This window comes from Saccopteryx bilineata, chromosome 7 (genome assembly GCF_036850765.1).
Source record: "Saccopteryx bilineata isolate mSacBil1 chromosome 7, mSacBil1_pri_phased_curated, whole genome shotgun sequence".
In the NCBI taxonomy this organism is placed as follows: Eukaryota; Metazoa; Chordata; class Mammalia; order Chiroptera; family Emballonuridae; genus Saccopteryx; species Saccopteryx bilineata.
The window spans coordinates 70,754,551-70,781,845 of record NC_089496.1 but is presented as its reverse complement, the minus strand read 5'-3'; the positions used below and the strand labels follow the sequence as shown (position 1 = coordinate 70,781,845).

The 27,295-nt window shown below is 42.5% G+C and overlaps 2 protein-coding genes and 1 non-coding gene across 7 annotated transcripts in view; 2 read left to right on the top strand and 1 right to left on the bottom strand.

Annotated features, from left to right (window-relative positions):
• The window catches only part of WDR93 (WD repeat domain 93), a 47,434-nt gene that overhangs the window by 14,061 nt on the left and 6,078 nt on the right, over positions 1 to 27,295 (bottom strand). For all 5 annotated transcript variants that reach the window (XM_066240487.1, XM_066240491.1, XM_066240489.1 and 2 more), the window contains 6 exons: positions 26,971 to 27,163; positions 24,860 to 24,924; positions 11,427 to 11,505; positions 9,258 to 9,373; positions 7,005 to 7,043; positions 271 to 355 (listed from right to left, as the gene is read on the bottom strand). In XM_066240487.1, coding sequence (XP_066096584.1) covers positions 271 to 355; positions 7,005 to 7,043; positions 9,258 to 9,373; positions 11,427 to 11,505; positions 24,860 to 24,924; positions 26,971 to 27,163 — 577 coding nt within the window. The remainder of the gene's footprint in view (positions 1 to 270; positions 356 to 7,004; positions 7,044 to 9,257; positions 9,374 to 11,426; positions 11,506 to 24,859; positions 24,925 to 26,970; positions 27,164 to 27,295) is intronic.
• On the top strand, positions 12,426 to 13,346 carry LOC136310470 (mitochondrial transcription rescue factor 1-like). The gene is given in 2 exon segments (XM_066239115.1): positions 12,426 to 12,714; positions 12,716 to 13,346. Coding segments are annotated over 2 exon segments (720 nt in total). The 5' UTR covers positions 12,426 to 12,610; the 3' UTR covers positions 13,332 to 13,346.
• Positions 14,143 to 14,249, top strand: LOC136311323 (U6 spliceosomal RNA). The gene has a single exon (XR_010726726.1). It is a non-coding gene; the product is annotated as a U6 spliceosomal RNA (small nuclear RNA).

The window sequence follows — 27,295 nt, the reverse complement described above, 5'->3', positions numbered from 1 at the left end:
ATACATGAACTCCAACTAGCACTCAGGAATGATGGCTCTCTTTCCTGATCTCCCAATTCTGTTAACTGTATCCTTGTAACATTTATAATTTTTGTCTTTAGGTCCCAGAGTTTATGGCTTCAAAAAAGTTTCCTCTTCAGAACTATACTTATAATTTAGATATGACTGCTAATAAATAGAAAAGATAGGAAATGTGAGGAAAGGCAAAGAAAGAAAAAACTGAGAAACCATGACAAAAAGAAAGAGAGTATTATTTGAGTCACTATTTACCTGTGATTGGTTTGGGTGGTTTGATCTTCATTATGTAAATTGGAAGACTCAACTTAATATCCCCTTTAAAACAAATGTTTATGTCCTACAATAAGGAAAAGGCACAATTATAAAACAACAAAGGAGATTAAACAGAATCATTCAAAACATTCATTCCCAAGAAGGCAGAAATAGAAAGAAAAGGAAGAAAAACAGGTGGTACAATAGAGAGTAAATAACAAAGTGGCAGATTTAATCCCAAACATATCAATAATACATTAAATATAAATAGCCTAACCACCCCAGTTAAAAGACAGAGTTTGTCAGAGTGCATAAAAAGGCAAGGTCCAAGTATATGCTATCAAAAAGAAACTCATTTGAAATGTAAAGACACCAATATATTAAAAGGATAGAAAAAAAATACATCTTGTAAAACTAATTAGAAGAAAGCTGAAGTGGCTATATTAATATCTGACATTATACATTCAGAGCAAAGAATATTATCAGGGATCAAACGGTCATTGAATAATGATAAAATATTTAATGCATCAAGGGGACATAACGTTCTTTTTGTTTAAGCACCTAATAACAGAACTTCAAAATACAAGAAGCAAAAACTCAAAGAAGTGAAAGAAATAGATAAATGGACAGCCTTAGAGATTTAAACACTCATGTTTCAATAACTGATAGAATAAGTAGACAGAAAATCAGTGTGAATATGTAAGGATAGGGAAGGAAAAGCAGTAAGGATACAGAAGACTTGAATAACTTAATCAAAAACAGCAGAATACACATTCTTTTCATGTGCACCCAGGATAAACCACATTCTGGGCACAGAACAAGTCTTAATAAATTTAAAAGGCTTCATATCATATGAAGTATGTATGTTCCCTGATTACAATGGAATTAAATTATAACCCCCCCAAAAAAAACTCCACCAGACTTATCTGGAACATCACCAATATTTGTATACTGCATAACATGCTTCTAAGTAATCCATTGGTCAAAAATGAAATTAAAAAGCAAATTAGGAAGCATTTTGAAATATTTTTGAAAATGAGAACACAACAAAATTTAAAGGATGCTGCTAAAGCAGTGCTTAGATGTAAGTTGATAGCACTAACTGCCTATATCAGAAAAAAAGGAAGATCGTAAATCAATGAAATAACCTCCTATCTTAAGAAACTAGAGGATAAGCCTGACCCATGGTGGCGCAGTGGATAAAGCATCTACCAGGACACTGAGGGCCCAGGTTCGAAGTCCTGAGGTCACTGGCTTGAAAACCAGCTCATCTGGCTTGAGCATAGGCTCATTAGCTTGAGTGCAGGGTTGCCAGCTTGAGTGTGGGATCATCAATTGATCCCATGGTTGCTGGCTTGAGTCCAAAGGTCGCTGGCTTGAGCCCAAAGGTCGCTGGTTTGAAGCCCTGGGTTGCTAGCTTGGGCCTAAGGTTGCTGGCTTGAGCAAGGGGTCACTGGCTTGGCTACAGCCCCCTGGTCAAGGCACATATGAGAAGCAATCAATGAACAACTAAGGTGGCACAACTAGAGTTGATGCTCTCATCTCTCTCTCCCTCTCATGTGCATGCGCGCGCGCACACGCACGCACAAAGGAAAAGAAACTAGAAGACAAGGAAATAATTAAACCCAAAGTAAGCCAAAGAAAGGAAATGAAAAAAAAATAAAACTGGGAATTAGTGAGATAGAAAACACAAAACCATAGAGAAAATAAATGAAACCAAAATCTGGTTTCAATGGAATTATAAATAAATAAAAAGCAACCCACCAGACTTATCTAGAGCATCGCCAATATTTGGAAACTTCATAACATGCTTCTATGTAATCCATTAATCAAAAAAATTAAAAAGCAAATTAGGAAGCATTTAGAAATATTTTTTAAAATGAGAACACAACATCAAAATTTAAAAGATGTGGCAGTTATATCAATTATGATCATGTATGTATCTAGAAAGTCCAAGAGTAACAGCTGGCAAACCATTAGCACTGATAACAAAGTTCAGTAGATCAATGGGCGAAAATTAAAAGCAATCCCCTTAAGATCGGGAACAAGGCAGGGGCGCCCCCTTTCACCACTCTTATTCAACGTAGTTCTGGAAGTCCTAGCCACAGCAATCAGACAAGAAAAAGAAATAAAAGGCATCCAAATTGGAAAAGAAGAAGTAAAACTATCATTATTTGCAGATATGATATGATATTGTATATAGAAAACCCTAAAGTCTCAGTCAAAAAACTATTGGACCTGTTAAATGAATTCAGCAAGGTAGCAGGATATAAAATTAATACTCAGAAATCAGAGGCATTTTTATATACTAACAATGAACTGTCAGAAAGAGAAATTAAGGAAGCAATCCCCTTCACCATTGCAACCAAAAAAATAAAGTACCTAGGAATAAATTTAACCAGGGAGATTAAAGACTTATACTCGGAAAATTATAAAACATTGATAAAAGAAATCAGGGAAGATACAAACAAGTGGAAGCATATACCGTGCTCATGGTTAGGAAGAATAAACATCATTAAAATGTCTATATTACCCAAAGCAATTTATAAATTCAATGCAATACCGATTAAAATACCAATGACTTACTTCAAAGATATAGAACACATATTCCAAAAATTTATATGGAACCAAAAGAGAACACGAATAGCCTCAGCAATCTTGAAAAGGAAGAATAAAGTGGGAGGTATCACACTTCCAGATATAAGTTATATTACAAGGCCATTGTACTCAAAACAGCCTGGTACTGGCATAAGAACAGGCATATAGATCAATGGAACAGAACAGAGAACCCAGAAATAAACCCACACTTTTATGGCCAACTGATATTTGACAAAGGAGGTAAGAGCATACAATGGAGTGAAGACAGTCTCTTCAACAAATGGTGTTGGGAAAATTGGACAGCTACCTACAAAAAAAATGAAACTAGACCACCAACTTACACCATACACAAAAATAAAATGGATAAAAGACTTAAATGTAAGCTGTAAAACCATAAGCATCTTAGAAGAAAACATCAGCAGTAAGCTCTCTGACATCTCTCGCAGCAACATATTTGCCAATTTGTCTCCACAGGCAAGTGAAATAAAAGACAGGATAAACAAATGGGACTATATCAAACTAAAAAGCTTTTGCACAGCTAAAGACAATAAAAACAGAATAAAAAGACAAACTACACAATGGGAGAACATATTTGACAATGCGTCTGATAAGGGGTTAATAACCAAAATTTATAAAGAACTTGTAAAACTCAATACCAGGAAGACAAACAATCCAATGAAAAAATGGACGAGGCCCTGGCCGGTTGGCTCAGTGGTAGAGCGTTGGCCCGGCGTGCAGGAGTCCCGGGTTCGATTCCTGGCCAGGGCACATAGGAGAAGCACCCATTTGCTTCTCCACCCCTCCCCCTCTCCTTCCTCTCTGTCTCTCTTCCCCTCCTGCAGCCAAGGCTCCACTGGAGCAAAGTTGGCCCGGGCGCTGAGGATGGCTCCATGGCCTCTGCCTCAGGCACTAGAATGGTTCTGGTTGCAACAGAGCAAAGCCCCAGATGGACAGAGCATCGCCCCCTGGTGGGCATGCCGGGTGGATCCCGGTCGGGCGCATGCGGGAGTCTGTCTGCCTCCCCCTTTCCAACTTCAGAAAATACACACAAAAAAAAAATGGGTGAAAGAAATGAATAGACACTTCTCCAAAGAGGACATACAGATGGCCAATAGGCATATGAAAAAATGCTCAACATCACTAATCATTAGAGAAATGCAAATTAAAACCACAATGAGATATCACCTCACACCAGTCAGAATGGCGCTCATCAACAAAACAACACAGAATAAGTGCTGGTGAGCATGTGGAGAAAAGGGAACCCTCCTGCACTGCTGGTGGCAATGCAGACTGGTGCAGTCACTGTGGAAAACAGTATGGAGATTCCTCAAGAAATTATTTTTAGAGAGGAGACAGAGAGACAGAGAGAGGAGAGGCCGAGAAAGAGAAGGGGGAGGAGCTGGAAGCATCAACTCCCATATGTGCCTTGACCAGGCAAGCCCAGGTTTCGAACCGGCGACCTCAGCATTTCCAGGTCGGCGCTTTATCCACTGCGCCACCACAGGTCAGGCGATTCCTCAAGAAATTAAAAATCGAACTGCCTTTTGACCCAGCTATACCAGTTAGGAATATACCCCAAAAACACCATAGCACTGTTTGAAAAGAAGAAATGCACCCCCATGTTTATGGCTGCATTGTTCACAATAGTGAAGATCTGGAAATAGCCCAAGTGTCTGTCAGTGGACGAGTGGATTAAAAAGCTTTAGTACATATATACTATGGAATACTCAGCCATAAGAAACGATGACATCGGATCATTTACAACAACATGGATGGACCTTGATAACATTATACTGAGCGAAATAAGTAAATCAGAAAAAACTAAGAACTATATGATTCCATACATAGGTGGGACATAAAAATGAGACTCAGAGACATGGACAAGAATGTGGTGGTTATGGGGTGGTGCGGAGGAGAGGGAGGGGGTTGGGGGAGGGGAGAGGCACAAAGAAAACCAGTTAGAAGGTAACGGAAGACAATTTGACTTTGGGTGATGGGAATGCAGCATAATTAAATGTCAAAATAACCTGGAGATGTTCTCTCTGAACATATATACCCTGATTTATCAATGTCACCCATTAAAATTAATAAAAAGAAAAAAAAAAGAACAAAGTTCAGTAGAGAGGGTGACAGAGCTGAGACTCCTATAGGAAGCAGGCAACCAGGGTATGGAGTTTAAGGAGACCCTAAGAATGTCTTTTTTAGTTTTCCACCTTAAGGACCTCACTGACTTCACCCTAGTCTTGGCCTTGGAGGTCAGATATGGGATCAACATCCCAAAATCAATAGTTTTCTATGCACCATTGTTGTGGACATATGTCATCTTTTTGGCTACACAGGCCTAAACACCTTTCCTATTTTAAGGGGACTCCCTGTTGTGTGAATCTGGAACAATCTGTCTCCCTCCAAGGAGCCAAAAGGGCCAGATACTTTTTCCTGTCCCTTGGAGATTAGAGCATTGGTACATGACGTAGGCTCTACCAGTTGCATGCTCCTGCCCGACACTGTGACTCTTGAGGGAGTGACATGGAGATCCACAAATAGTAGAGGAATCATTCACAGTGGAGGCAGCCATGTCATAGCCCAGTGGCAGAGCCATTGAGGGAAGTCCAGCATCACTTTGGTGGCTGTGGCTCCGGGGGGCGGAGATGTTCAGTGGCCATTGTGGTGGAGTCCTGGCTACTGTATTTTCACTGTCTTCCCTCCCTTGCTTTCTTCTAGTTTTCTGAAACTCAGTGTCCTTCCAGTTTCTTTGCTGCAACTAAGGACACAGTTAATACCCATATAGCTGTGGGCGAGCAATAACTAGTTGGAAAATATAGGTCATAGAATGAACACATGCATTTAACTCCTCTCCTGAACCTCTATTAAAATGACAAAAAGGTGGGATTTTTTTTTTATGGAATACATTCATAAGGAATAGCTAAATAAAAGAGGAGACAAAAGCAAGAAATTTTGAAGCTGGAAAGCCAATGGCTAAATGATTGAGCAGACTCAAGAAAGTTAGGTCTGAACCCAGTAAGAGAGAGAGCCTAGGTGCCCACTGACTTACACCACAAACCCTTCAGACTCAGGGAAACGGTAGCTCCATGGGTCTCTGGAAGTTGAAGTGTCCGTGGAATGAGCAACAAGAGGACTGGTTGAAAATTTCTTTATGAAACATTTAAACTCAGATTCTCACCCTGATTGCAACACAAAGCCAAAACCAATTCGCACACACATACACCACCCTAATCCCCCTTCAAATAACTCAGTTTGCTAGATTGGGCTCTTTGGGCAGGAACAAATTGGGTTTCATGGGGTGTGACATACCAACAATTTGGAGACTTCTGGAAGAAAAAGAACACAAAATACCCATGACAGAGGGGAAGTATGAATGAAAAGACAGTAAGGCTTTGGCCCAAAATGTTCCTGTTGCCAATTTTACAGAAATATGGGACCACGTGAGCACATTACTAGGCTCTTCTCAAGGCTTTGGAATGGGGCAGACAAGGAGGGATCCTGAAATCTAACCTCCCTCCAGTGAGACCCACTTCTGGACAAATGACTTGGGTCAGTTATCTTCAAGGACAGGGGGCCATGTTCAAGGGACATGCATAAGATTTAGTCCCAGAGAATCTGAAAACAGTGTCCTGTTGGGACATTTTACTTGCATATTTGATATTTAAGGTCAATTTCAAGTAAAAAATCTCTAACATGTAATTTAAATCTCTCTGGAGATTTTCTTTAAAGTTTCTTACCATTTCTGGAAGTCTCAGGTTTGATTCCTGGTCAAGGCACACAGGAGAAGCAACCATCTGTTTCTCCCCCCTCCCCCCTTTCTCTCTTTCTCTCTCTCTCTCTCTCTCTCTCTCTCTCTCTCTCCATCCCTCCCTCCCTCCCTCTCTCTCTCTCACTCTCTTCTCATCTTGCAGCCATAGCCCAATCTATTGGTGTGCATTGGCCACAGGTGCTGAGGCTGGCTTACTGGAGCCTCTGGCCTCAGGTGCTAAAAATAGGTTGGCTGCAAGCATGGCCCAAGATGGGCAGAGCATTGGCCCCAGATGGAGGTTGCCGGGTGGATCCCAGTCGGGGCGCATGCAGGGGTCTGTCTCTGTATCTCCTCTACCCTCGCTTAAAAAAAAAAAGTTTCTTACCGTTTCTAAATTATCCAAAGTCACAGGATCAAGAGTGTTCTGAGGAGGAAAATGAGGAATTAATTTACAGTGGGTGTGATGTGTGGCCTTTAACCTTCTGAGGTGCTCTTTCTTCCTCCCAATTACTCTTGTAAGTACCGAACTCATCAGTAGAAATGGAGGACTGGTATTTATGTGATCCCCCGCCTGCAGGATTTTAATACATGATCCCTATTCTCCAGGATCTTAAGGGATAGTTGGGGAAACAGGAAACAGAAAACGAACAGAGAGGTAAGTTTATTTCTGATTGGCAAAATATACTGGTAAGGTTTAGCAATTTTATTTAACTTCGAATGTAGCCCACAGTGTGAGAGCTGCCGCCGCGCCTGGCTGCTCCTCAGCGCGTGTGGAAACTGAATTACAGTGAGACACCACCCCCACCCCACGGGGCTCTCCTCAGTTGGGTAATAAGTGAATCCCTCCAAAAAGATATGTGTTGGGCACTGAATATGATACACTGGGGCTGGTTGATAAAAAGAAGCAGAAAGTATGCTCTTAATCCAGAAATGTATCATCTAGTTAAGAAAAGAAGAGCTTTCATGCATAACACAATAGCTAAAAAGGTAGCATGTGGGAGGTGTCAAAAAAAGGTACAAAGAATAATTTCTGTAAAAGCTCAGAGAGGCACGCTTTCCAGGCTGATAGCGCTCCCAGAGATACAGGACCACCCCTGGAGAGACATCCTGGACGAGAGGGCTTCCTTCCCAGCCACTCCGCGAGCTCAGAGTGCACGTGAGGCTGTCTCGGTCTCCTCCGCCCATCACCCCCCTGAGCCTTGAGTGCCTAGTACAATAGGCTTTAAAGGCAGACTCGTTAATATTAGTTGTTAAAAACAATAAGGGCACATGGGATAGTAAAGCAGATTGTCTTAATATTTACTGAGGAACTATAAACTATATTTCAAAGACACAGCACGAGGCCCAGGGAACACAAAAAATTAAACTGAAATGGTAGCAGTCCTAACGTCTAAGAATCACATGAAAAATACATGCATTTCTGTACATTGAGAACAACCTGTTTATACCAAAGTCTGGGAAATTCAGTGGGATGCAAGGCATGAAAGGGTTATTTTAGCCCAGAAAGGAAGAGAAATTATCTGGGAGGCCGGAGTGAGGATGCAAGGCCCTCCCCTCAGAGAAGTGGCCTGGGAGTTGTTCTTGGTGCACAGATGACTCCCAGACAAGGGAGAAACTGAAGGTCCCATTACAGAGGACCCTCTGCTTTTTTCTTTTTTTCTTTTTGCTTTTTTTTTTTTTTTTTTTCTTTTTTCTGAAGCTGGAAACAGGGAGAGACAGTCAGACAGACTCCCGCATGCACCCGACCGGGATCCACCCGGCACGCCCACCATGGGGCGACGCTCTGCCCACCAGGGGGCGATGCTCTGCCCCTCCTGGGCGTCGCCATATTGCGACCAGAGCCACTCTAGTGCCTGAGGCAGAGGCCACAGAGCCATCCCCAGCGCCCGGGCTATCTTTGCTCCAATGGAGCCTTGGCTGCGGGAGGGGAAGAGAGAGACAGAGAGGAAAGCGCGGCGGAGGGGTGGAGAAGCAAATGGGCGCTTCTCCTGTGTGCCCTGGCCGGGAATCGAACCTGGGTCCTCCGCACGCTAGGCCGATGCTCTACCGCTGAGCCAACCGGCCAGGGCTGACCCTCTGCTTTTTAACATCTGATTTTAACCAAAGCAGGGAGACATGGGCCAGTGTGCATTTGTCCTCTCTCACAACCTCCAGAAGGCCACATTCATCTTGAAATTTCAAGGAGGGTTTAGGCCAGATGTGGGACCAGGGTAGGGAGAAACAGAGCAGTTAAAAACAGATGTTTCCTGGCCCTGGCCAGTTGGCTCAGCAGTAGAGCCGGTGTGTGGAAGTCCCTGGTTCAATTCCCAGTCAGGGCACACAGGAGAAGCGCCCATCTGCTTCTCCACTCTTCCCCCTCTTCTCTTTCTCTTTCTCTTTCTCTCTCTTCCCCTCCTGCAGGCAAGGCTCCATTGGAGCAAAGTTGGCCCAGGTGCTGTGGATGGCTCCATGGCCTCCACCTCAGGTGCTAGAATGGCTCCGGTTGTAATGCAGCAATGCCCCAGATGGGCAGAGCATTGCCCCCTAGTGGGCTTGCCTGGTGGATCCCGGTCAGGCGCATGCAGGACTCTGTCTCCCTGCCTCTCTGCTTCTCACTTCATACAAAACAAACAAACAAACAAAAACAGATGTTTCCTACCAGTTGCGGCTGTCTGACTTTTTTCTTTGGATTTGTAGTGAGTTGGGGGTTCTCCACTTCCTTGAGCCAAGACTCCTTGGGCAATTTGTACACATCCAGCCAAGTCTCTCCAGCTCCTGTATTGGGAAACCAAGGGGCCATTGAGCAATGGCAGGCAGGCACCAAGTGTCCTCTGAGAGTCTTCCAGAACCCCTGACACGGAGACCAGCAGACATCTCTGAACAGCAGGGTCCTCACACCCAGATAGCTGACCTGTCCTAAAGCCACCACCCTGCACTGACCTAACAGCTTCTAACCAAGCTCTGCTGCACCTGTCCCCATGTGTTCCAGGTTCCAAATGGTCAATTCCACTGACATTTTCTCACAGTGATCCCTGTCTGGGGAGGAAGGTGGCATATATAGAATCAGTAACTGACAGGGGTATGGCTGAGAAGGCCATACCTGGGAGAAATGCCTCCAGAGAATTCTTCTAATATTTGAGTTGATGGCAACACATGGGGGGTTGTGGGACTTGATCTTGTCATAGAAATATGGTCAGCTTCTATACCAAATACCTGCCAATCTGGGGAGGGGTGCTTTCCCGTAGGATGGGTTTCTGGCTGAAATTTTCCTTTAAAAAGTGATCATCTGGACACCCTGACTTCAGATTTCGGGCCTTCAGCACTGAGACAAAATAAGTAACTGCTGTGTTAAGCCACCCTGCTGTGGCAGCCCTAGGAAACTACTACAGAATGAAAGTTTCCTTTGATGCATAAAGCATCATGAAATACATCTCTTACTCAAGCGTTCAACATTTGAGGGACCTGGGCAAGAATATAAATAGAGGACCATAAACCATATGTCTAATTATTTAAAAGTTAAAAATCAAGCCAACAATCCATTTGAGAAAAATATGTTCTATCACCATAGTAGTAATTGCAGCAGGCAAGATCCAATGATGAATGCCGAAATTGGTGGGTGGAAACTTTCAGGAGAAACAGGATATTTGCAGAGTTGCAAAGTGTCCCCCATCCCCAAAGTGTTTATTAATCACTGTGGTGGTTTCAACATTCATTCAAAACTTCTTTGATCCTCCTACCCCCAGGGAGTGGTGTTTAAATCCTCTCCCCTTCAGTGTGGTTGTTTCTAACTTAGTGACTTGTTTCTAAGTCTGGACAGGGAAAAATGGGCTCAACAGTGCAGGAAGCCAGCCGACGCCACTTTAAGGGTCAAGGTTAACATCAGCAGGAGGGAGTCATGTTGCTACCATGTTCCCCCCTGCCCAGATATGATGCAATGAAAAGAGCCCTTCACCTCTGTGTATATTCCCCCCAAATCCTTAACCCCAGTTGAATCATGAGAAAAATTTAGACAAACTGAAACTGAGGGACATTGCACAAAGTTTCTGACTTGTATTCCAGAAGTGTCAAGGTCATGAAAAACAAGGAAAGACCAAGACACTGTCACAGATAGGAGTAGACTAAGGAGATGTGATGATGGCCTTGGCTAGTTGGTTCAGTGGTAGAGCATCAGCCCGGTGCGTGGAAGTCCTGGGTTCAATTCCCAGTCAGAGCACAAAGGAGCGGCAACCATCTGTTTCTCCCCCCTCCCCCCTGTGTCCCTCTCTTCCCCTCCTGCAGCCATGGCTTGAATTTTGGCCCTGGGCCCCAGACACTTAGGATGGCTCTGTGGCCTTGCCTCAAGCACTGATATAGCTCAGTTGCTAAGCAATGGAGCAGTGGTCCCAGATGGGCAGAGCATTGCCCTGTAGGGAGCTTGCCAAGTGGATCCTGGTTGGGGTGCCTGTGGGAGTCTGTCTCTGCCTCCCTGCCTCCCACCTCTCACTTAATAAAAAGAAACAATTAAAAAAGGAGATGTGATGACTAAATGCAATATGGTAATTCTGGATGGAACTTTGGAGAAAAAAAATTAGTGGAAAACTGGTGAAATTTGAAAAAAAAAATGTAGTTAATATTATTACACCAATGTTATTTGTTTCAGTTGACAAATGCACCATGGTTATGTTAAATGTTGGTACTGGAGAAGCTGGGTGAAAAGTATAGGGGAACTCTCAGCTGTCTTTGCAATTCTTCTGTAAATTACTTCTAAATAAGAGGCTTGCAGGAAAAAGTGCTTATCTGGGAGAGACCGCAAATCTGGACTTTCTTAACAGCCTCTAGTTAATCTTGCCTTGGAGGAGGAAGGCTGCAAAGTCCCCTCCGTGAGAGATCTCCATCTTTACAAGGGTGGTCTGCCTGTTGGTGTCATCCTGTAAAGAAGAGAGAGGCTGCTAGAGTGAGGTTGCCTGGTGACAGAGAAGGGTGCATGTCAGGACTGGTGTGGTTCTCACCAGGAAACATAAACCCTTTAAGCTACAGGCTTGAAGAGATGCCCTTTTGTGGGTGTTTTTATTTCTCTGGGGTAAATACCTAGGAGTGCAATTGATGAGTGATCAGTTTAATTTTATCAGAAACTATCAGTTTTTCAGTGTAGGTGGATCACTTCACACTCTTACCAGCACCGGGAAAGTTCGTGGTGCTCCACATCTCCATCGGCATTTGTCGTACTCTTTTTCATTGTTTAAGCATTGTAATGGGAGTGCAGTAGTATCTCATTGTGATTTTATTTTGCATGTTTCTGTTAACTAATAGTATTTGGTACTTTTAAACATTAGTTATTTGATATCTTCTTTTGTAAAGTGTCAGTTTAAGTCTTTTGCTTATATTTTATTTTTAGAGAGAGGAAAGAAGAGAAAAGGGGGAAGCGCAGAAAGCATCAACCATCAACTTGTAGGAGATGCTTCTTGTATGTGCCTTGCCAGGGCAAGCCCAGGGTTTCAAACCAGTGACCTTGGCATTCCAGGTGGACGCTTTATCCACTGTGCCACCACAGGTCAGGCCTTCTGCCTATTTTTTGTTGTGTTATCTTTTCATTATTGATTTAGTGTTCTTTATAATACCTTTTTTTATTGATTGATTTTTAGAGAGACAGAGAGAAGAAGGGAAGGACAGAGAAAAAAGGGAGGGTTGGAGGGAAGGAGGGGATCATTCATTTGTTGTTCTACTTCAGGGGTCGGGAACCTATGGCTCGCAAGCCAGATGTGGCTCTTTTGATGGCTGCATCTGGCTTGCAGACAAATCTTTAATAAAAAAAATAATGTTAAAAATATAAAACAGGCCCCGCCCTCGCTTGTGCTAGCGCTCCGTGTAGGTCCCGCGTCCTGCCCAGCCACGGGACGCCCTGTGGGCACCCGGCGGGCCGAGACTGTTCGCCGCAGGGCTCGGCACCTACTTCTGTCTACATACAGACCCGGAGCGAGGACGCAGGGGTCCAGCTTCCCTCGACCTTGAGGACCCGGGAAGGTTATATGCACCATGGCTGTGACTAGTATCAGATTGCCCACCAGTATTTTAAGAAAACCAGATGCCTGGGTTGGACTCTGGGGAGTGCTACGAGGGACGCCTTCACACAAACTCTGTTTCCTGGAATCAGTACTTATCTTTTTCTAGTACCAAATTAAATGCATCAAATTATAAAACACTTTTCCATAATATTTTTTCATTGAGACTCCCAGGGCTTTTAATACCTCCAGAATATATTTTTCCATTTTCCTTATGACTCAAAAGTAATATAAGCTCTAAAAAGTCCACTAGAAAGACTCTAGGAAAAGTCGAAGATGAAGAGGACTCTGATGAAGACAGTGATCATAATGAAATGAGTGAGAAGGAAGAGGAGCGAGAGGAAGACGCCAGCGTGGTCAGAGACTATAAAGACCTGGAAAAGGTGGTTCAGTCCTTTCGGTATGATGTTATCCTGAAGACAGGCCTAGATGTTGGAAGAAACAAAGTGGAAGATGCATTCTACAAAGGTGAACTCAGGCTGAACGGGGAAAAATTATGGAAGAAGAGCAGAACGGTGAAAGTGGGCGATACATTGGATCTTCTAATTGGAGAAGATAAAGAAACAGAAACGGAGATAGTGATGCGGGTTGTCCTGAAAAAAGTGTTTGAAGAGAAGACTGAAAGTGAAAAACACAGAGTGGTCTTACGACGGTGGAAAAAATTCAGATTGCCTAAAAAGAGCACCAGTAAATAAATGAGTTACTTTTTAGTGATTATGCTGCTTTCTCATGGGGGGAGGAGCTAGCTCAAAAAGCAGACATTTATATTAAAGTTCTCTTATCAGTTAAAAAAATATATATATATATAAAACATTCTCATGTATTACAATCCATTCATTTCCTACCGCTCATGTTTATGGTTGCGGGTGGCTGGAGCCAATCACAGCTGTCCTCCAGGACAACACCAAATTTTTATTGGATAATGCGTAAGGTACACGGGTCGTTGTATGGCTCTCACGGAATTACATTTTAAAATATGTGGCATTCATGGCTCTTTCAGCCAAAAAGATTCCCGCCCCCTGTTCTACTTAGTTGTGCAGTCAGTACTTGCTTCCTGTATGTACCCTGACCAGAGATTGAACCCACAACCTTGGTGTTTCCTGATGATGTTCTAACTAGCTGTGCTAACCAGCCAGGGCCTATTCTGGATATACTTTAAAATAAATATACCTCAGGTATTTTCTCCCAGTTTGTCTGTGGGTTTTTTTTTTCATTTTCTTACTAGTATATCATCATCATAATTATTATTATTTAGACTTTTGTTAATGGGTACTTAGATTTTATTGACTTGAAATAAAAATTGAGTTGTTTCATTACAAATAAAAATGAGGTTCAAACGTTCAAATGAGCAACAGCAGAGGGGGTGGCGGGCCTGCAGACAGACCATACCTAGGGAACAGAGGCCACAACCAGTGGACTCCAGTGGCCAAAACCTTCCTTTACACAGAGAAAATGAGAAGGCAGAGAAGTGCAACACAAATGAATCAAGAGAAATGCCCAGAAAAGGTGCTCACTTCGGCAGCACATATACTAAAATTGGAACGATACAGAGAAGATTAGCATGGCCCCTGTGCAAGGATGACATGCAAATTCATGAAGCGTTCCAAAAGAAAAAGAAAAAAAAAGAAATCCCCACAAAAGGACCTGAATGAATCAGATATAACCAAATTACCAGATGCAGAGTTTAAAATAACGATTGTTAGGATGCTCAAAGATAATAGAACAACAATAGATGGTCATTACAAACACCTAAATAAAGATAGCAAATATAAAAGATATTGAAATAATAAAAAAGAATCAGAAATGACAAATACACTATCAGAAATGAAGAACACAATGGAAGGAATTAAAAGCAGGATGGATGAAGCTGAGAATTGAATCAGCAAGTTAGAGGACATGATAAATAAAGGCACGGAAGCAGAGCATAAAAAAGAAAAGAGACTCAAAAAGTCTGAGGAAACTCTAAGAAAGCTCTGTGATCGCCCTGGCCAGTTGGCTCAGTGGTAGAGCGTCGGCCTGGCGTGTGGAAGTCCCGGGTTCGATTCCGGCCAGGGCACACAGGAGAAGCGCCCATCTGCTTCTCCACCCCTCCCCCTCTCCTTCCTCTCTGTCTCTCTCTTCCCCTCCTGCAGCGAGGCTCCATTGGAGCAAAGACTGCCCGGGCACTGGGGATGGCTCCTTGGCCTCTGCCCCAGGCGCTGGAGTGGCTCTGGTCGCAACAGAGCGACGCCTCAGAGGGGCAGAGCATCGCCCCCTGGTGGGCAGAGCGTCGCCCCCTGGTGGGCGTGCCAGGTGGATCCCGGTTGGGCGCATGCAGGAGTCTGTCTGACTGTCTCTCCCCGTTTCCAGCTTCAGAAAAATACAAAAAAAAAAAAAAAGAAAGAAAGAAAGCTCTGTGACAACATGAAGAGAAATAGCATCCGCATTATAGGGGTTCCCGAAGAAGAAGAGAAAGAACAAGGGATAGAGACTTTGTTCAAGCATATTATAGCTGAAAACTTCCCTCAACTAAGGCAGGAAAACATCTCACATGTTCAAGAAGCACAGAGAATTCCATTAAAGAGAAACCCAAAGAAATCAACACCAAGACACATCATAATTAAAATTCCAAAGCTAAGTGATAAAGAGAAAATATTAAAAGCTGCTAGAGAAAAAAAGACTATCACCTACAAAGGAGCCCCCATAAGAATGACTTCCAACTTCTCAACAGAAACACTTGAGGCCAGATAGGAATGGCAAGAAATATTCAAAGTAATGCAGAACAAGAGCCTATAACCAAGACTACTTTATCCAGCAAGGCTATCATTTAAAATTGAAGGAGAAATAAAAACCTTTCCAGACCAAAAAAAAAAAAAAAAACCTCAAGAAATTCACTACAACCAAACCAAGGCTGCAAGAAATGCTAAGGGGGCCTGACCTGTGGTGGTGCAGTGGGATAAAGCGTCAACCTGGAAGTGCTGAGGTCGCTGATTTGAAACCCTGGGCTTGCCTGGTCAAGGCACATATGGGAGTTGATGCTTCCAGCTCCTCCCCCCTTCTCTCTCTCTGTCTCTCCTCTCTCTCTCTTTCTCTGTCTCTCCCTCTCCTCTCTAAAATGAATAAATAAATAAATAAAAGTTAAAAAAATAAGAAATGCTAAGGGGCCTTTTGTAAACAGATCAAAGGAGAAAAAGAATATAGCAAAAGGAATACAGTTTTAAAGAATAAAATGGCAATAAACAATTACATATCAATAACCTTAAATGTAAATGGATTAAATGATCTGATCAAAAGACATAGGGTAGCTGTGTGGATAAGAAAACAGGACCCATACATATGCTGTCTACAAGAGACACACCTTTAAACAAAAGATGCACATAGACTGAAGATAAAAGGATGGAAAAAAATATTTCACGCAAATGGAAATGAAAAAAAAGCTGGGGTAGCAATATTTATATCAGACAAAATGGACTTTAAAACAAAGACTATAGTTAGAGATAAAGAAGGTCACTACATAATGATAAAGGGAGCAATCCAAAAGGAAGATATAACCGTTATAAATATCTACGCACCTAATACAGGAGCACCTAAATATATAAAGCAGACTTTGATGGAATTAAAGGGCGAGATCAACAGCAATACTATAATAGTAGGGGATTTCAATACCCCACTAACATCACTAGATAGATCCTCAAGAAAGAAAATTAACAAAGAAACAGCAGACTTAAAGGACATACTAGATCAACTGGATTTAATAGATATCTTCAGAACCTTTCACCCTAAAACAGCAGAATATACATTCTTTTCAAGTGCTCATGGTACATTCTCTAGAATAGACCACATGTTAGGGCACAAAAGCGGTCTCAACAAATTTAAGAAGATTGAAATCATATTGAGCACTTTCTTTGATCACAATGGCATGAAACTAGAAATCAACCACAACAGAAAAACTGAAAAATACTCAAACACTTGGAAACTAAATAGCATGTTATTAAATAACGAATGAGTAAACAATGATATCAAAGAAGAAATTAAAAAATTCTTAGAAACGAATGATAATGAGCATACATCAACTCAAAATTTATGGGACACAGCAAAAGCAGTCCTGAGAGGGAAGTTCATAGCATTAAAGGCATACCTCAAGAAGCTAGAAAAAGCTCAAATAAACAACTTGACCCTACATCTAAAAGAACTAGAAAAAGAACAGCAAGTAAAGCCCAGAGCTAGTAGAAGGAAGGAAATAATAAAGATTAGAGCAGAAATAAATGGCATAGAGGCTAAAGAAACAATACAGAGGATCAACGAAACCAGGAGCTGGTTCTTTGAAAAGGTAAACAAGATCGATGAACCTTTAACCAGACTCACCAAGAAAAAAAGAGAGAGGACTCAAATAAATAAAATTAGAAACGAGAGTGGAGAAATAACAACTGACACAACAGAAATACAAAATATTGTAAGAAATACTATGAAGAACTGTACGCCAAAAAACTAGACAACCTAGATGAAATGGACAAATTCCTTGAAACATATAATCTTCCAAAAATTAATCTGGAAGAATCAGAAAACCTAAACAGACCAATTACAACAAATGAGATTGAAACAGTTATCAAAAAACTCCCAAAATAGAAAAGTCCTGGGCCTGATGGCTTCACAAGTGAATTCTACCAAATACTCAAAGAAGAACTAACTCCTATCCTTCTCAAGCTATTTCAAAAAATTCAAGAGGAAGGAAGACTTCCAAGCTCCTTTTATGAGGCGAGCATAATTCTGATTCCAAAACCAGGCAAAGACAACACAAAGAAAGAAAATTATAGGCCAATATCCCTGATGAATTTAGATGCTAAATTCCTCAACAAAATATTAGCAAACTAGATCCGGCAAAATATGAAAAAAATCATACACCATGATCAAGTGGGATTTATTCTTGGGAGGCAAGGCTGGTACAATATTTGCATATCGATGTGATTCATCACATAAACAAAAGGAATGAGAAAAACCACATGATAATTTCAATAGATGCAGAAAAAGCATTTGATAAAATCCAGCACCCATTCATGATCAAAACTCTCAGCAAAGTGGGAATACAGGGAACATACCTCAACATGATAAAGGCCATCTATGACAAACCCACAGCCAACATCATACTCAATGGGCAAAAATTAAAAGCAATCCCCTTAAGATCAGGAACAAGGCAGGGGTGCCCCCTTTCACCACTCTTATTCAACGTAGTTCTGGAAGTTCTAGCCACAGCAATCAGACAAGAAAAAGAAATAAAAGGCATCCAAATTGGAAAAGAAGAAGTAAAACTATCATTATTTGCAGATGATATGATATTGTATATAGAAAACCCTAAAGTCTCAGTCAAAAAACTACTAGACCTGATAAATGAATTCAGCAAGGTGGCAGGATATAAAATTAATACTCAGAAATCAGAGGCATTTTTATATACTAACAATGAACTGTCAGAAAGAGAAGAAATGTAATGGTAAAGGAATCAATCCCATTTACCATTACAACCAAAAAAATAAAGTACCTAGGAATAAATTTAACCAGGGAGATTAAAGACTTGTACCCGGAAAATTATAAAACATTGATAAAAGAAATCAGGGAAGATACAAACAAGTGGAAGCATATACCGTGCTCATGGTTAGGAAGAATAAACATCATTAAAATGTCTATATTACCCAAAGCAATTTATAAATTCAATGCAATACCGATTAAAATACCAATGACTTACTTCAAAGATACAGAACACATATTCCAAAAATTTATATGGAACCAAAAGAGAATACAAATAGCCTCAGCAATCTTGAAAAGGAAGAATAAAGTGGGAGGTATCACACTTCCGGATATCAAGTTATATTATAAGGCTATTGTACTCAAAACAGCCTGGTACTGGCATAAGAACAGGCATATAGATCAATGGAACAGAACTGAGAACCCAGAAATAAACCCACACTTTTATGGACAACTGATATATTTTTTTTAATTTTATTTATTTATTTTTTACAGAGACAGTGAGTCAGAGAGAAGGATAAATAGGGACAGACAGACAGGAATGGAGAGAGATGAGAAGCATCAATCATTAGTTTTTCGTTATGCGTTGCAACACCTTAGTTGTTCATTGATTGCTTTCTCATATGTGCCTTGACCGTGGGCCTTCAGCAGACTGAGTTACCCCTTGCTGGAGCCAGTGACCTTGGGCTCAAGCTGGTGAGCTTTTTCTCAAACCAGATGAGCCCACACTCATGCTGGTGACCTCGAGGTCTTGAACCTGGGTCCTCTGCATCCCAGTCCGACGCTCTATCCACTGCACCACCGCCTCGTCAGGCTGATATTTTTTTGTGTGTGTATTTTTCTGAAGTTGGAAACGGGGAGGCAGTCAGACTCCCGCATGTGCCTGACCGGGATCCACCCGGCATGCCCACTAGGGGGCAATGCTCTGCCCATCTGGGGCATCGCTCTGTTGCAACCAGAGCCACTCTAACGCCTGAGGCAGAGGCCACAGAGCCATCCTCAGCGCCCAGGCCAACTTTGCTCCAATGGAGCCTTGGCTGTGGGAGGGTAAGAGAGAGACAGAGAGGAAGCAAAGGGGGAGGGGTGGAGAAGCAGAATGGCGCTTCTCCTGTGTGCCCTGGCCAGGAATCAAACCCAGGACTCCTGCACGCCAGGCCGATGCTCTACCACTGAGCCAACCGGCCAGGATGGACAACTGATATTTGACAAAGGAGGTAAGAGCATACAATGGAGTGAAGACAGCCTCTTCAACAAATGGTGTTGGGAAAATTGGACAGCTCCCTGCAAAAAAATGAAACTAGACCACCAACTTACACCATTCACAAAAATAAACTCAAAATGGATAAAAGACTTAAATGTAAGCCGTAAAACCATAAGCATCTTATGGTTTTACGTGTGGGGGTTACAGGGTGGTGGGGAGGAGAGGGAGGGGGTTAGGGGAGGGGAGGGGCACCAAGAAAACCAGTTAGAAGGTGACGGAAGAAAACATAGGCAGTAAGCTCTCTGACATCTCTCGCAGCAATATATTTGCCGATTTGTCTCCACAGGCAAGTGAAATAAAAGACAGGATAAACAAATGAGACTTTATCAAACTAAAAAGCTAAAAAGTTTCTGCACAGCTAAAACCAATAAGAACAGAATAAAAAGACAAACTACACAATGGGAAAATATATTTGACAATGCATCTGATAAGGGGTTAATAACCAAAATTTATAAAGAACTTGTAAAACTTAATACCAGGAAGACAAACAATCCAATCCAAAAATGGGAAAGAGAAATGTATAGACACTTCTCCGAAGAGGACATAAAAATGGCCAATAGGCATATGAAAAAATGCTCAACATCACTAATCATTAGAGAAATGCAAATTAAAACCACAATGAGATATCACCTCACACCAGTCAGAATGGCGCTCATCAACAAAACAACACAGAATAAGTGCTGGCCAGGATGTGGAGAAAAGGGAACCCTCCTGCACTGCTGGTGGGAATGCAGACTGGTGCAGCCACTGTGGAAAACAGTATGGAGATTCCTCAAGAAATTAAAAATCGAACTGCCTTCTGACCTAGCTATACCAGTTAGGAATATACCCCAAGAACACCATAGCACTGTTCGAAAAGAAGAAATGCACCCCATGTTTATGGCTGCATTGTTCACAATAGTGAAGATCTGGAAACAGCCCAAGTGTCTGTCAGTGGACAAGTGGATTAAAAAGCTTTGGTACGTACATACTATGGAATACTACTCAACCATAAGAAATTATGACATCGGATCATTTACAACAACATGGATGGACCTTGATAACATTATACTGAGCGAAATAAGTAAATCAGAAAAAACTAAGAACTATATGATTCCATACATAGGTGGGACATAAAAATGAGACTCAGAGACATGGACAAGAGTGTGGGGGTTACAGGGTGGGGGGAGGAGAGGAAGGGAGTTAGGGGAGGGGAGAAAACCAGTTAGAAGGTGAGGGAAGACAATTGGACTTGGGTGATGGGAATGCAGCATAATCAAATGTCAAAATAACCTAGAAATGTTTTCTCTGAACATATGTACCCTGATTTATCAATGTCACCCCATTAAAATTAATCAAAAAAAATTAGGTTCTTAAAAGTCTCAACTTGGCCCTGGCCAAATAGCTTGGTTGGTTAGAGCATCATCCTGAAGTGCAGAGGTTACCAGTTCAATCCCCAATCAGGGCACATACAGGAACAGATCAATATTCCTGTCTCTCTCTCTCTCTCTCTCTCTCTCTCTCTCTCCCCATGTTATCCTTTCTCTAAAATAAATAATATAAACATTTTTTAAAAACCAAATTGAGAAAAAAAAGACCTTTTTGGTATGGCCAAAAAGAAAAGACTTTAGATAAAAATAAAAACCAGACACTGTAGATAATGCTTGTAGTTCTAGTTATCTGGAAAATGGTCAGAAAACAGACACTCAAGCGCCTCTGCTCCATTCTTTGTTCACTTATTACTGCAATTTTACATTCATTTCCAGTTAGACAGAACCAGGTGTTGTTCAGGGGGTAAGCCCACCCTTACTCAGCCTCCAGAGCTCATGCCTCAGCGGAATACTTGGCTGCTCTTGTCCCCTGGCCATCTGTGGCTTAGGTTTTTCTGTATGTCTGCATCAGTCATGGGATGCAATGTTGAGGTGGGTGCTCATCTTGTATAGATGCACCACGATTTGCTTATCTATTCACCCATTGATAGACATTGAGTGGTTTCTGGTTTTTGGCGATCTCAAAGTTGCTATGAATATTCATGTGCAAGCTTTGTAAGGAGATAGGCTTTTATTTCTTCTGGGTAACTGGGGGCAGAATGGCTGGATCATATGGTAGCTGTATGTTTAACTTTTTAAAGAACTGCCAAGTGGTTGTACCATTGCACTTTACCATCAGCAGTGTGTTAGAGGGTTTTTTGTTGTTATTTTTAAAACTGATTTTACAGAGAGAGGAGGGTGGGGGTCAAGAAGTATCAACCTGGTCCTGGCTGGTTGGCTTAGGGGTAGATCTTGAGCCCAGTGTGTGGATGTCCCGGGTTTGATTCCCTCTCAGGGCACACAGGAAAAGCACCCATCTGCTTCTCCACCCCTACCCCCACTTCTCTCTCTTTATCTTTCTCTTCCCCTCCTGCAGCCGTTGGTTTGAGCGCATTAGCCTTGGACACTGAGGATAGCTCATGGAGCCTCTGCCTCATGCGCTAAAAATAGCTTGGTTGTGAGCATGGCCCCAGATGGCCAGAGCATTGGCCCCAAATGGGGGTTGCCAGGTGGATACCAGTTGGGGCACATGAGGGAGTCTGTCTCTCTCCCCTCCTCTCACTTGGAAAAGAAGGGGAAAAAATGAAGCATCAACTCATAGTTGCGTCACTTTAGTTGTTCATTGCTTGCTTGTCATATGAGCCTTGACTAGGCAAGCCCAGGGTTTCGAACTGGCTACCTCAGTGCTCTAGGTCAAGGCTATACACACTTTGCCACCACAGGCCAGGCTCAATTTTTATTTATTTATTTTTTGTTTATTTTATTGATTTTAGAGAGAGGAAGGGAGAAAGCAGGAAGGAGCCAGGGACATCTGTTCCTGAATGTGTCCTGACTGGGTATTGAACCAGCAACCTCTGTGCTTTGGGACAATGTGTGGGAGTTCTAGGAGTTCCATACCTCTGTCAACACTTGGGATGGTCAGTCTTTTGAATTTTAGGCCTTCTAATACCCATGCAATGATAGGTTGTAATTTTGATTTTGATTTCCTTAATGACTGTGAGGTTGACAGTTTATTTGCCTCGCATATATATTCTTTGGGAATTGTCCTTTCTTTTCAAGCCCTCTGATCATTTAAAAAAATTGAGTTGTTTCCTTGTTTTTGAGTTTTGCGAGTTCTTTATTTTTCTGGACACAAGTCCTGTATCAGATTTGTGATGTGACTTGAAATTATTTTCTCCCCGCCTGACCAGGCAGTGGTGCAGTGGATAGAGCGTCGGACTGGGATGCGGAAGGAACCAGGTTTGAGACCCCGGGGTTGCCAGCTTGAGCGTGGGCTCATCTGGCTTGGGCGAGGGGCCCACTAGCATGGACCCAGGGTCACTGGCTCGAGCGGGGGGTTGCTCGGTCTGCTGAAGGCCCACGGTCATGGCACATATGAGAGAGCAATCAAAGAACAACTACGGTATCACAGCAAAGGGCTGATGATTGGTGCTTCTCATCTCTCTCCGTTCCTGTCTGTCCCTATCTATCCCTCTATCTGGCTCTCTCTCTGTCCCTGTAAAAAAAAAAAAATTGTCTCCCCATCTATGGCTTGTATTTTTACTCTTTTACAGTGCCTTTTGCAAAACAGAAGTATTTTTTTTGTTTGTATTTATTTATTTGAACAGAATTTTTTTATTTTAATGAAGTCCAATTTATCAACTTTTTTCTTGTATGGATCTTGCTTTTGGTGTTTTTACTAAAAAAATCGCCCTAACTCAAGGTCACAAAGACTTCCGTGTTTTCTAGAAGTTTTATAGCTTTAGATTTTACATATAGATATGTGATCCATTTGAGTTCATTTTTATATATGGTGTGAGGAATGGGGTTTTAATTTTGATGAAGTCCAATATTCACTTTGGTTTTTTTCCCCTATGGTTAGTGCTTTTATGTTCTATGTGATCTTTGCCTGCCCCAAGATTGCAGAAAATATTTTCTCATGTTTTCTTCAAGAGGATAATGTTTTTAGCCTTTACATTTAGGTCAATAATCCATCTCAAATTAATTTTTACATATGGTGTGAAATAGAGTTGAGATTCATTTCCCTCATTTCTTTATTCAGCGTTATTTATTGAAAATACCATCTTTCCCCCCACTGAACTGCTTTGGGTCCCATCAATAATGCCTTTTTTTTTTCCAGCAAGAGGAGGAGGGGTGGCAGAGACAGACTCCCACATACGCCCAGACTGGGATCCACTGGCAAGCCCACTAGGGGTTGATGCTCTACCCATCTGGGGTGTTGCTCCATTGATCAGCAACCAAGCTCTTCTTAGTGCAGAAGGCAGAGGCCATGGAGCCATCCTCAGTGCCCCAGGGCCAACTTGCTCCAATCAAGCCATGGCTCCAGGAGGAGAAAAGAGTGAGAGAGAAGGGGGAGGGATGGAGAATCAGATGGGTGCTTCTCCTGTGTGCCCTGACCAGGAATTGAACCCAGGACATCCACACACTGGGCCAATGCTCTACCACTGAGCAAACCAGCCAAGGCCTCAATAATGTCTTTTATAAGACAAACTGCAATTAGAAATCTACCCTAAGCAATACCCTCTCTTTTTTGGATTCATTAATAATAATATAATAATAATAATAAACCCCTACATTCTGAGAACTTACAGTAATACACAAGCAATATGCTAGGAACAAGGGCTACACACATCAGATCTGCCTCTGCTCTCAGGGAACATACATCCAGAAGAAGCAGTCTCATAAACAAATAGGGATGAGGGTAGACATGGCATAGAAATTCTGTTCTGTATGGTGGTGGCACAGAGGAGGGAAGATCAGCTTCTCTTGGGTACATCAGGGAAAGTATGTCAGAGAAGGAGATATCTGAGCAGGTCTTGAGGCCTGGGAGAAATTTCAGAGGCACAAGTAGTAGGTAGGGAGGCAGGGAGATCACTCCAAGCATGGGCCAGCGAACAGGATGTAAGGCAGCCTGAAAATTTTAGGCACTTGTAAGTAGATATAAGATGTTAGTCTGGTGCTCAACCTGGATGGGAACTCCATAGTAATTTTCTTTTTTCAACCACAGGGTAAATAAATCCAAGCAATTCAGCACCTACCCTCTGATGGTCAGGTTTTAAATATTTCAGAGAAGGCTCTCTGACCAGGGAAGTGTCTAATTCTCACTATTCTAGGGCAGCTGTCATTGCATCCATAATATTAAAAGAAAACTTGAGGCCCTGGCCAGTTTTCTCGGTGGATAGAGCATCGGCCCGGCATGTGAACATCCCAGGTTTGATCCCTGGTCAAGACACACAGGAGAAGCCTCCATCTGCTTCTCTCCCCTTCCCTCTTTCCTTATTTCCCTCTTCCCCTCCCACAGCCAGTGGCTTGATGTGTTAGAGCATCAGCCCCAGATAGGGGTTGCTGGGTGGATCCCAGTTGGGGTACATGCGGGAATCTGCTTCACTATCTCCCCTTAAAAATAAAAAAGTAAACTTGATTTGCTACAGCTTGTGGCCCAGCTAGAGGAACTTACCATTTCATTGATAGTTTTGATGAAGAAAAGACCATCCTTACAAAGATAAAACAATCTAACGATACCTGAAACAGAGAAATAAGTAGGGATGTAAGACAGACAAGTAGAACTGGAATCTTCTCTTGGACTTCCTGAAGTTGTCATCATAAGCTCATGTATTCTCAGGCCTTCTCCCTGGCTCTCCACTGCCTGTGATGGCTTTGCTCTCCCTGCCTTCCTCCACCCTGCACTTGAAATGTCCAAGTGGGTCTGCCTTCTGTGTCCTCTCTGCTCACCCTGGCCCTATCTTCTTCTTCTGGGAGCCTCCTGGGAGCCCTTCGGCCACACCAGCCCCCTCCAACTTCTGTTCCCTGTTTTGGTCACCACCCCATACTGCCTCACATTGTTATCCATCTGTTTCCTGTGGGTGTTTTATTCTTCTAGCAAGTTCATCGATTCTCTGAGGGAAAGGCTGTATCTCACTCTTCTATGTGCCTCACTTCTCATCCTCCAACAAGCTCCGCATGCCGTTGATTTTGTTGATTTAGTAAGTAATCTGTCATTCTAATTCCTGTTTAACCTATGGGCTCCAGTGCAGGATCATCATCCACCATGACTTCTTGACTCTTTCTTTAGGTGCTTCCCAGACACTCATAAACCTATCCCTCCACCCATAATAACGCTGGTGATGGCCTTAGTCTCCCCGCCTTCCTCCACACACTTGAAACATTCAAGTCATTCTGCCTCTTAGTTCAAGTCGTTTTGCCTTGCAAAGGCAACCAGCCCACTCAACCCAATAAAAATCCATGGGATACTTGCTCTACGACCACAAATGTGCTGAGGACAACCCAGTTAGCCTCTCCTTCAAATTCATTGCACTGAGGGTCACACAGGCATGAAACTGACCAGATACAGTGTGATCAGACCCACCCCCCAGTATCAATGTTCCCACTCCAGGTGCCTCAAAGCTGGGCACATGTAAATGGAATTCTTCACCTCACAGAGCCCTGAAGACGTATTCTCCTACAATGGCTATCGAGGGAAGCCATTCCCTCACTCACCTCCTCACTCACCTCCCCACTGCATACACATACTCCATCACTCACCAAGTTTTTCCATTACATTTTCCTTTTCCTTTTTAAAGCTTTTTATCTTGAACTAATATCAGACTCAAAGAAAATGTGCACAAAGAGTACAAGAATTCCCTTATATCCCTCACCTCTCCTCCCCTGATGTTAACATTTTACATAACCACAGTACAGTTTTTCTTGTCCTTCAAATGGCCCCTGCCTTGGTCTAGACCTTCACAGATTCTGTCCTCAGTGAATACACTGGTTCTTCCTAGTCTCTCTGCCTCTTGTTTGACTTTTGTGAACTCCCACTGGTGTGCCCTTCCTAAAATATCAATCAGGTCGGGTCCTGCCCACTGCAGAGACAGTGTCCTCCAGAAAACTGTCTAAAGTTCTCTAGACCAGTGTTTTCAACCACCAGTCTGCGGACTGGGTCCACCAGAAATTGCATGCCAGTCCATGAAAGAGTTAACCACCCTGATGTTGTATGAAGATTATAGACCCAATGATCTTAGTCAGATTTGCTTATGCTCAGGGTGATTTCTGCCTTAGCGGTCCCTGAAATAATTCTTCTATTTTCACTGATGCCCAAGTATAAAAAGGTAAAAAATTACTGCTCTATACTGTAGTCCCCAGGAGGGCCTTGTTTGTCCTCAGGCTGAAAGGGAAAAGCAGCCCTGGTGTATGTGAGCAGCAGGATTGCCGAGTGCCCGTAGGGTGTGAACGCCGGGGCCACACTGCATGGTTCTAATCCTGCCTGTGCTATACTCCACACGTTACCTCAAGTCATTATTTAACCTCCATGCCTCCGTTGCCTCTTCTGAGAAACAGGAAATATTAAATTATACCTACCTCCTGTTGTGAGGCTTCAATGGGCCAAATATGTGAAATGCTGGAAGAGTTCCTGGCACACCATACTATTCTGTAGGTGTTTATTATGATGACATGACTGGGGAGAACTTGCCATGTCCAGCCCTACCCACACCTGAGAAGGAAATTATATTGAACAGCAATCTACAGGTACATGTAAATTAGGCTAAAAGGAAGATGAAGAACAAGTACCCATTTCATCCACAGGAGCAATAAGTATTTCACTTCCCAAATCTGTGGCCCATATGGACGTGACATCAACCTTAAGTTTATCCCAAACATATATTCGTTTAGCATCGTACAGACTATAGATGGAGAATCCTTTGGCTCCTCCAATAAACACATAGTCCTGGGCAATAGCCATGCAGTTTGGTGTTTTGCTGAACTGGAAAAAAAATAAAATAAAAAGAGAGAAAAGGAATGATTTTCAGCTGTTACCGTCTGCAAGTAACATAAGCTAACATTTCAAAGAGGAATGTGGTCCCTTCATAGATATAATATCATCCCCAAACATAGA